The sequence below is a fragment of the Erpetoichthys calabaricus genome, chromosome 5 (genome assembly GCF_900747795.2).
Source record: "Erpetoichthys calabaricus chromosome 5, fErpCal1.3, whole genome shotgun sequence".
Lineage (NCBI taxonomy): Eukaryota > Metazoa > Chordata > Cladistia > Polypteriformes > Polypteridae > Erpetoichthys > Erpetoichthys calabaricus.
In genome coordinates this window covers 152,847,867-152,858,808 of record NC_041398.2, presented here as the reverse complement: position 1 = coordinate 152,858,808, position 10,942 = coordinate 152,847,867, and the positions used below count along the sequence as shown (strand labels likewise).

Sequence of the window (10,942 nt, the reverse complement as noted above, 5' to 3'; positions counted from 1 at the left end):
TAAGATTCCACACTTGGTTGTTATTTATGTGGAGTTTGCACATCCTCCCGGTTTTTTCATGGGTTTTGCTCTGAGTAATACTTTTTTTCCACATTTGGTTAATCAGTTAAATGAGTAAGTGGGTTTGAGAATATTTTCTGCTGTTATTTTTTTGTTATCTGGCTCATTTTCTTGGTCAAAGTGGTACTACATTAACACCATAGGGTAACAGAACAGACATAGACAATATAGACAGATCTTCTAATACCTTTCAAGTTGGTTAGAGGGTATTAATAATATTTCATATATACAGATTTTGCTATTAATTGTATTTTTAAGTTTGGTTTCTATATTTTGTATGCTTTAATTTTTTAACCACTCTGCATTTGCATAATAGAGCCATGGTAAAGTATATACAAGTCTTTTAAATAAGTTCATATTGATTCAGTTAATGATGTGTCAAAGTGCTTTTTGCAGTCTTGACCTTATGTAAGCCATTAATCTTTCCTTGCTTAAATATTTGCAATTCAACAAATATTTGATGTTTTCTTTTATTACTTGTATCCACATCTGGAGAAAATGTGTAGCAGTCTTTGAATTTTGACTCTGTTTTGTCATACTGTTTGAAAAGCAAAAGTAGCACTTGTGAGATTTCCCTGAGTGCAGAGAAGACATCAAGCCCTACCCCCACCCTGAGACAAAAGGCTTTAAGTGTGAAAAGTGAATCCATGCTCCTCAAAATGAAATCCAGTCCAGCTCAAAATATCAGCTCCCCCTTAACTGTCCTCCTCACAAAGTGTCCAAGAGGTCTAGTGACAGAACCATCTATAGTCTTGCTTTCATATTCCCTTCTCTCAGGATCTTACTGAAGACTGTGTATGTAAAGCAGTTGAGCACCGTGAATTATACCACCAGGAAAATAATCACTTAAGACAAGAGGAGTATCTTTGAAGTGATGTGCTGGCTCAAAGAAATAGTCTGCCAGATTCAAATTTTCTTACTCGTGTTGTTCTCCCTGAAGACCAACGGTAAGGCTTTGAAGTTTGTCAAGTTTCCATTCAGCTTTGCTACAGGGATAGCAAGCAAGGAAATATGTGTGTTTAATACTGCAGCCAAAGTCAACATTGCACCGTATATTATTAATTAAAATATTGAATGTCAATAATCTTTATTTTTTTCGTGTGCCTTCAAAATTTAAATAATAATTGTTTTGCCTGTTATTTAAAGTTTAGAGTGTATTGATATACCTTTCATGAGAATTTACAGTATTTTTTTAAAAAGCTGCTGATAGCACTGTAATGAAATGTGTTACACTTTTTTGCTCCTCAATATCTTTGCAGATTAAAAGCTATTTTCTGTTTGTTTCTTTATAAATGCTTCATTGAATTAGTCAGAAATTGAAAATAGTGAACAAGGAGCTTCCAAAGATAAAATAGCAAAAATAGATATTGTTTTAAAATTAATATTTTTTAGTATATTTTAGGTTTATTTACTAGATAGTGGTGGTAAATCAAGAATGAGGAGAATTATATCCTAGTAATATATATTTGTATACTATATATATATATATATAAATATATATATATATATAATATATATGTGATATATTTTTACTAGATGATTGAGAGACAATAATCAATTCGGTAATAACAATAATAATAATAATAATAATAGTTATTTTTGACTTTTTTACAACATCAGTTGTCCTCATTGATGGAATTCACCTGCTAGTTAAGAAATGTTTGGAAGACTGTGTAGTCCAATTGTGGTTTAAGAAAAACTTATAAATTACTTCCAGATTAGAATAAACAATAATGTTAGCCTCATAAATACAAAAGCGTGCCATAATTCGCAGCTCAATATTTACCATATGGTATGCCGTTCTTGAGTCATGTTTTATCAATTTCCCCAATGAATTCTTTAATACTGTATGCCAAAACTACAATTTCTTAAATATAGAAATAAGTTACAGATTCCAGTGAAAATATATGGATATTATTAATTAGACCTTTTTGGGACTCTAGAAGATGATGCCACATAGTTTATAAAATTATATCTTTCATGTAAACGAAATACCAACTTCATGTTCTGTGGTCATCTGCTTTCTTTCATAATTTCTTATTTATTGTTGTAGACAAAAATATTGGCAGTTTTTTTAATTTAGCAAAGTTATATTTACTTTCTGAATATGTCTGGAGAAAATATGTAATTGAAGATATCTGGTACAGCAACATTAGCTGATATCTAAGCCTTATGTAAGACCAAATGTGTGAATAAAATATGTGCGTGTATGTACGTATTTATTTATTTATTTATCCTTTTTAAAAACAGTTGGGGTTCTAGGTGGGAATACCCCATTTAATTGTTATTGGAAAAAGGGAAAAAACTTAAATAACTAGAAAAAAATTGTAAGGTAGAAAAATCATTGCTGTCTGTTGAAGGCCACAGCTACTGTATGTCTTCCAGTAACTGATGACAAATTACCGTTATGGTCCGTTTTTATGGTGAGTTGCCGGAAGAGGTGAAGCCAAGAAAGTGATGCTTCTGACGTTCTTCCTATTTTTCCTCCTCTACTCTGAGGACAGAAATGAAAGTTGATTTCAAAGACTGCACAGCTATCCTAGCCTTCCTCTCTGTTTGTTTTAAGCTGGCCCAGTAAAATACTTTATTGTCTGTATACCTTGATAATGAATATACAAACATTTTCCAAGCCAATTTATTCTTATACATGGACAAGAAGTTGAATCCATCACTCTGGGGCTAACTATACTTAAAATATAATGTGGTTGTTTTCATGTATTTTTAAGAAGCCCAATAAATCTTAACAAACTTCATTTGTTTTGTTACTTATCAGTTCAGAATTGATTGTGTTAATTTTTGGGTTACTGAGTTTCTAAGGTGGGTTTAAAGATTACACTATTTTTGGAGGACATTTTCTATTACTTTTATTAGTAATTTGCTTTTATTCTGCTGGTTTATTTTCTATTTTTAACTAATTGTTCATTATGTTTTACTGTAGATAAGAATTAGACTTATCCCATTTGATACAGGGTTCTACTTTATTTACAACTTTCAAGTAGGATTTTGTCAGTTTGTAATGGCTCGTGTTCTTTTCCTTGGTAAATGAGTTCAGTACTTTTGCACAACTTGTTGCTAGTGTTATTTTCCTAAGAAGTTGTTTGTTAAAAAAAAAAAAAAAATATATATATATACATACAGTATATAATATATAGGCTATGTGTGTGTGTGTGTGTATTACTTTAAATAATTATACAATTTGCTTAAAATATACACTGTGCCCCAAGTACTTAAGTCATATTTTTGGAATTCATCTAAGTACGCACAGCACATATTGCGACCACAATGTGGCACTCTACCAACCAAGGGACGATGTGTAAAAACATGAGTTCAGACATACCAAATATATTTTTTTCTGTTGCATGTATGGAAATGATTCTTCCTTAATTATATGAAAATGAGGCAATATGAAAAAATGAAAATGTAAAGTTCAAGGCAAAATTGCTCCATTTAAGAATGAAAGTCCTCTTTGTGAATGGTAGAACAGTAGTCTCTTGGTTCTTGGTGCTAGGCTATGAAAACTTCCCTCATGGGCGTCGGATACTCTTGATGTACAGAAGAATACTCCTAAATCTGCCTGGAATCACATGACTTTCATAGGATATGCTGGCTCCCTGGCACATCCAGGTGATCTCTTTCTCTGCAGAGATCTCATTTTCTCTGGTTCGTTTGCCTACTGATTACACCACAAAGATGTGCACATTAATTTGATTTGCTAGTCCAAATAGGCTCTGTACACAAATTGCAAGTAGACATGTGCTGTATAAGGTTCAAGTTTTCCATTGATTCCAACCTTGCACCCAATATAGTTGAGACAGAGTGCAGAATTCTGCAAACCTGTAATGGAGTAAGCATATCTATAAAATCAATAGGCAGGTATATGTATATACTATATACTCCAAGAGCACATAGTATTTTTTTTTCCAGTTATTCATATGCCTAGATGTAGATCCTGAGTGGCGTTCACATTTGTAGTCATTTGTTATTTAGAGATATAATGCTTCAGGACTTTAGAAATTGTATTACTCTTTCTAGCACATTGTTGCCTTTGTTTATTCTTGACCTTTTTGAACTTCTTACTGATGTTACACTTGCTTATATACTTTTGATTGTGTTCATTCTCTGCTATGCACTGTCCATTGCTAGACTCATTCATCGACTGTCATTGCCCTTCATGTCACATCAACATCACAGAGCTTGCTTTGAGAGAGAGGTGTACAGCTAAAAATTGAATTTATGTTGGAGTATTCCTTTAGACCTAAGAATCACCAGATGGTAAAGCTTGGGTGCGGAATGAAAGGTGCAGAAAATGAACTTGGATGTTTATTAGCCAGTTGTAACATGATACTGCTTCACTGCACTTAAATAAAAAACTACTGGTCCAAAAGCATTCTGTGTGGATATTGACATTATACAAAACCTCTAGTTTCCATCTATAGTTTACAAATGTGCCTTTGCTTTGATTGTATCTCTTAATATGCCAAGCGAAAGTGAGTTTAGTTGCATCTATGAGTAAGCATTTTACATATACATACAGCATATTGTGGCCACCAGGAGGCGCACCACCTCCTCAAACCCGACACAGACAGACACCAGGCACAAGTCCAGCAACACACAAGACTTTATTTCAGTGGTTAACGCTTTTCCTTTCATTTCCCACCAGCACCAAGCACAGTACAATAAGCACAGCAATGAGTACAGCACTGTCGTTTCTTCTTTCTCTCTGTCTCTGTTGCTACTTCCATCTCCTCTCCTCCTTTGGCAAGCTTCCTCCTCCTTCTCGTCTCCTCCTCCTCCCTACTCTAGCTCCGCGAATGAAGGCAGATAGCTCCTATTATGTTGCACATAGGAATACTCCAGGTACTTCATTATTCATTAGCGAGGTCTGGAAACACTCTGAGGTGTGGTGGAAGCCCAACAAAGTAGGGCTCTGCAACTCCCCCTGGAGGCCCACCATGGAACTCAAGAGAGCTGTGCCAAATTCTAATTCCCATGGAGCACTGTGGGAATCTGAGGTGCCGCTGCAAGCCAAGGGGGCTGCCATTTTGCACTCCAATGCTTTCCCGATCCTTCCTTTACAATGGCATCCCGGCCATTCATCACAATATATACGATTATACAGTATATATACTGTATATATATATATATATATATATATATATATATATATTATACAGTATATATATATATATATACAGTATATATATATAGTATTATATATATACAGTATATATATATATATATATATATATATATATATATATATATATATATTATATATATATATATACCTAAGAACATTGCTGTCACAGAGGTGAAATAATGATAGATTGAATTAAGTGCCAATTTAAGATATATATAATATAACTTTAAATATGAGACTGTGTCTTGTCTAGCAGTAGTGTCATGGCCCTAAAATCATTTATTTTCTAAATAAAATTAATTGTTTGCTGAACAATTGTCAAACATAGCAAACCAAATCCAAAAAATGCATTGCAGATACATCAGCCCACTAGCCCGAATTTGACATATTCTGGCCCTGCCTTTCTGTTTTCCCCTTCTAGACTTGGATATGTTGCTCTTTGTCTTTTTTCTCTTTGTTCATATCCTGCGGTAACCTTAGAAACTCATTGTTTTAGATCTGCCATCAGTTAGTTTCTATTATATTTCATAAATACTTAAATCAGCATGTCAGAGTAATATATTATTTTGAATGTTAAAGTTGCATTTTAATATGTACTCCAATTTTTCATTAGTTTGGTTGCTTTAAATAACACATCTAACTATAACATTGAACATAATTTGAATGGGGAATGGGTGGTTGGGAGGAGGTAGCCACAGTAATGAAGTGGTTAATACTGCAGCGTCCGTTTTTACCATTCCAAAAGTGTCTATTTTTTTTTTTTTTCCCACAGCCCAGAGTTGTACATGTTAGTTGAATTGGCAATTCTAAATTGGCTCCATGACAGATTGTGTGTTAGTGGGCTTTGTGATGGACTGGCACCCCATCCAAGAGTTTCTTGTACCTGGAGCTGTCTGGATAGACCCTAGTTACCTGCAAACCTGAATGGATTAAGATAGTTTTAGAATGTTATGATATGCTATATAAAAATGTATCATAAAGGTTTTCCTCTGTGCTGCATTGGTACTCAATATTCTTTTAAAAAATCAAAGCTAAGTAATATACTTAAACTTATAATAATTCCTTAGATACATACTAGGCTGTATGCTAAGTCCATAGTCATATTTTATAAACATGAGCATAAATTATCCCTATTAAGTATCCCTATATGTTTGTCTAGTTTGCTATTTATACATACTCATTTTCATATTTTTAAATACAGCTAATTAAATTATTTTCCTGGTCTAATAAGTTAATACAAAAAAATGACTACTTCAAAAATACTGCTCATTACCGACACTACAAATGTTTCTTCAACTAGTGCTTATTAGATTAAGATGTAAGGATGCAATCCACTTCTTTACATTAAATATGTGCGTTACTAGACAATCTGAAATAAAATAGTTGTTAGAATCACCAAATCTCACTTTTCACCTCCTGTTTGCAGACAGAAACATTAAAAGAGATGGTTAAATTTAAAGAGTGATGGTGTATACATTATTTTACATTAAACTGAAATTTGCACACAATAGCTTGTATCTACAATAATGTAATAAAACACATTAGATGTGTATAATCCAGATTGGGCTCTCAGAGCCCAAACCTATAACAGCAAGTGTTGGGGACAAGACAGGAACCATCCCTGTTGAATGCCAGTCCAAAGTAGTCATGCACACATTCATACTCACTGCACTCATCCACAATCACTGTAACCTGCACGTCTTTGTGGATGTGGGACAAATGCTGGAGAACCCAAGGAAACCCCACACTTATATGGGAAGAAGGTGCAAACAGGCTTTGAAACCAGGACACCTGATCTGTGACGGGGTACTGTACCACCAAAGCAAGAAGCACTCACATGAAGTTTACAATGCTTGGATATTTTAGTGATTTGATTAAAGCACTTTAAATCTGTGAACATCCATCCATTTACTGTGTAACCTGCTTATCCAATTCAGGATTTTATAGGAAACTGGGGCCTATTATAGCAGCATTGGGAGAAAGTTTATAAAAGTCCCTAGAAAGAGCAATAGTTTATTGCTGGGCCCACACACACATACTTCAATCCTCACACAAGGCCAATTTGGATTCATCAACAAATATCACAGGCACACACATATTTGAGAGTATGACATGACAGTTGTAGTACCTGAAAGAAAATCCACATAGACAAGGGGAGAAGGCAGGACACATTCACACATACCTGACCAGTTTACAGTTATAATTTAGCAAAGAAACCACATTTTTGGTTGAGGAATTACATCTTGCCTGAAGAAGGGGCCTGAGTTGCCTCGAAAGCTTGCATATTGTAATCTTTTTAGTTAGTCAATAAAAGGTGTCATTTTGCTTGGTTGAGGAAAGAATAACCAAATTTCCAAAGAAAATAAACACAGTCTTGGGAAGAATATACAAACTGCACAGGGCCAATGAGTGGGCTAGAATTTAAACCCTTAGACTCTGGAGTTGTGAGACAGCAGCACTAACCACTGGGCCTGGCCATTTGAAAAGAATGCAAATTAAAAACAATGTTTTCTGAAATTCTGCATATATATCACAGAGAACTAAATCATCTAATCTCTGACAAGGATGTAATAAAAGCACACATTCTTAATAATCTCAACATTAATAATAAATTAAAACAGTGCTCATTAAATATGTCTTTCTTTCCCCATTTAATCGGATTTACTAAAAAGCCTTTCTCTTTTCCCAAACATTCTGACTGTGTCTTTCTGCTCAATTTGACCCATCAAAGCAGAGCTGCTGTGGACACATCTGGCATTGTACTTAACCAGCTGGATTTCATTTAACAGCATTCTCAACAGATTATTTTTCTTCTTTGCCAACAATACATCAGCAAAAACATCATGGTGACAATGGACTCAAGTTGCACTCATATTAATTTGTGCATAAAAAGACGTGAAGATGAATGCATAAAACAAAGAGAAATTGGTTGTTTACTTTTTTAAATGTTTCCTGTTTTGTTCAAGTGATAAACTAAAACCCAGCTTACTTCACAAAAAATGACATTTACCTTGTTATTAACATTTCATATGTTTGGAGTTCATTTAGAAAACATACTCCAGAGTCTAGGAAATACTTTGAATATCTCATTCAGTGGATAACATCTCTACTGTAATGCAAAAAAGACTCAGTGTGTTTCATTCTTTTATTTCTTTGATAATGAAAATGCACATAGTTGAATATTCCTAACCTTTCGTTAACAAATGAAAAGGTTGGAAAAATTAATTGTAGTAGGTTAGTCCACACATAGGCCTCCTGTGGTTGGCAAGGTACACCGGGTAAACCTGAAGTGTTTTAATAGTCACCATAGTTTTGTTTTTTTTTTAAGTTATGAGTTTTTTCATTTTATTTACCATTGTCTTCAGGCTTGTCAGTAGCTGGATTCTTTGCTTATAGGGGACATTCACCATTAATTATACACACTGGAACAATTTAATAACATTAAAAACACTTCTTTAAGATGCAGTAGAAATGAAAAATAATTAAATTCAACATTCAAGAGCAATATTCCACAAATTAAGCTAAGTGACCCGGTGTAGGTGTGTAATAATGAGATGTCTAAGATTTGTTTTATGTTTATAAATGCATTATCTGCAATTCTACACCTCTGTATTTATTTACTTTGAGAACATTATGAGGCAACAGCTTCTGTTTGTATGGGTGCTCTGTATATTCCAGAAGAAACTGCAAAACATTCTCATTGTAAAGTTATTTCAGTTATTGGAATGATTCAAAAGTGAATGGGAAAAAAAAATAATATATGGATTGAGACACAATGCAAAATACATGATCTGTGCACATATTTATCAATTGTCACAGAATTACTCCTAGGAACTGCAATAATAATATTCAAAGAAGAAGATCCCATAATAGTTTAGTATATTTTGCTAAGTTCTAAATAATTTTTGCCACTTTGCTAAAATATCTAAAGCTAAAGCTGTTATGTCCACAGTAAGTAACACTGTCATAAAGTAACAGTTACTGAAACTAGTCACAACTATAAGATGTTTTAATATTCCAATGTGCCAGAGTTACATGCTGCATCCCTTTCCTTGATCCTCCTTTATCTTCTGCTAGACTTTACTTATCTAATATCAATGGAGACTCTGCTTGTCTTCATTAAACTTCTTATACTTGTAAAAAGTAATGTGAATGTTCTGGGGTTTGTGGAGTGCAGAGCTCAGACTACCTGTGTGACATTTTGCTGTGAATCACCCATCCAGACCCACTTATCTTCAGGATAATATGCTGGCTACTGCAATACAGCTTGCATCCATGACCACCTGTGTGTTGAAACTGTGATGTCACTTGCATTTCACATATGCATATGTCATCCACACTTGGGGCAATAATCTTTGTGTGCGTGCCAGTTGGCATGAAATCAGCTTGCTTTAACTTTATCTTTTCTGGAATTGTAGGGAAATGTATAAATCTGTGTATTACATCACATATTGTAAGGGTGTTCAAAGTTTGGTGCAAAACATGGTTGTGACTTACTTAAGTCATATTTTCCCTGTGGCCAAAAAAAGTTTGGCTGACATTGAATGGCTAATCCCTGTGTAGACGGATCAATTTCATAATACACAATATTTGTTATGAATATTATTCCATTCCTGCCAAACTGCTATATATTTTTTTTAATTTTATTTTTTGTTGTCTAGCATTTCCAAAGGATTCAGCCTTATCCCGTTCTCATGCTGCCTTCTAGCAGCTCCTAGTTAGTTAAAACAGCTCAGAAGCTTTCCTAAATCCTGGTTAAGTTAGGAGCAGTTTGATAAATTCAAAAGTAGTTAAACTGGTTTTACTCCTACTCCTAAGAGTAGGACTTTATTTAGAGATGACATTGCAGTATTGGTTGTGCACAGAGATTAGTGGTTAAAAGCTCCATTCACAATTTACAAACACACTCTGTGGCATAGCAATGGATCGTGCAGATTGTGCAAAGCACAAAGGCCTACGAGCTTGGGGGGCCCACTCAGGGCCACATAGATTTAAAAAAATGGAATAACTTAAATCACTTGCACAGTACATTGCTTTATTAATTCACAGTTTCAGTAACATGTTTGCACCATCACCAGGCAAGTCAAATCCAATTCATGATGATATTACATATTCGGCAGGCCTACAGTTTACACGAATTTAGACTTGGGGAATTCAGAGGCTCGGAGGCACAATACGTTCTAGTCTGCCTTACAGAGAAGTGCACATTCCCAAATTTGCCAACCTTTGGGTGTGCCATAGCGGACGTGAATGGAAGAAGTTTTGAAGGAAGGCACATGAATAGCGTAAATGTACATTATTATCATAAACGATTGTTACTTTTGTACTTTGATTTGATGTCAAAAGTTTTCGAAATTCAAACTTGAAACGGTAAATCACAGCAATTCTTTTGTTAAGTTATGGTCCCGGTTAGTTGGCAAACGCTGAATAGTTGAATAATTTGACGTTTTTTATACTCTCACCATACAACGCCATGTCGGCCAGTAGCAGTGGATCCGACAAACATTATAACAGTGGTGCTGCTACACGTAAGGCACACCTGCAACAGGGAATTGAAAAAATGCCAGCAGTAGTAAGTGAGAATGCTGATGCTGGTGAATCATCGCAACGGTCACAAGCAGGTTATGCAGACAGTGCAGTGAGTGAAATGGTTGCAACTATACCAAGTCTGGAAGTAGCAATACTATCTGCTGTCTGCTGAAACCGTTCAAAATGGAGAAACTACTAAAGACAAACAAGCAA

General features: G+C 34.6%; 1 protein-coding gene across 1 annotated transcript in view; it reads left to right on the top strand.

Moving 5' to 3' along the window:
- Positions 1-771: 771 nt before the first annotated feature.
- The window catches only part of bmpr1ba (bone morphogenetic protein receptor, type IBa), a 124,969-nt gene continuing 114,798 nt past the window's right edge, over positions 772-10,942 (top strand). Inside the window, 1 exon segment of the mRNA XM_028802139.2 lies at positions 772-1,007. Coding sequence (XP_028657972.2) covers positions 935-1,007 — 73 coding nt within the window. The 5' untranslated portion in view covers positions 772-934.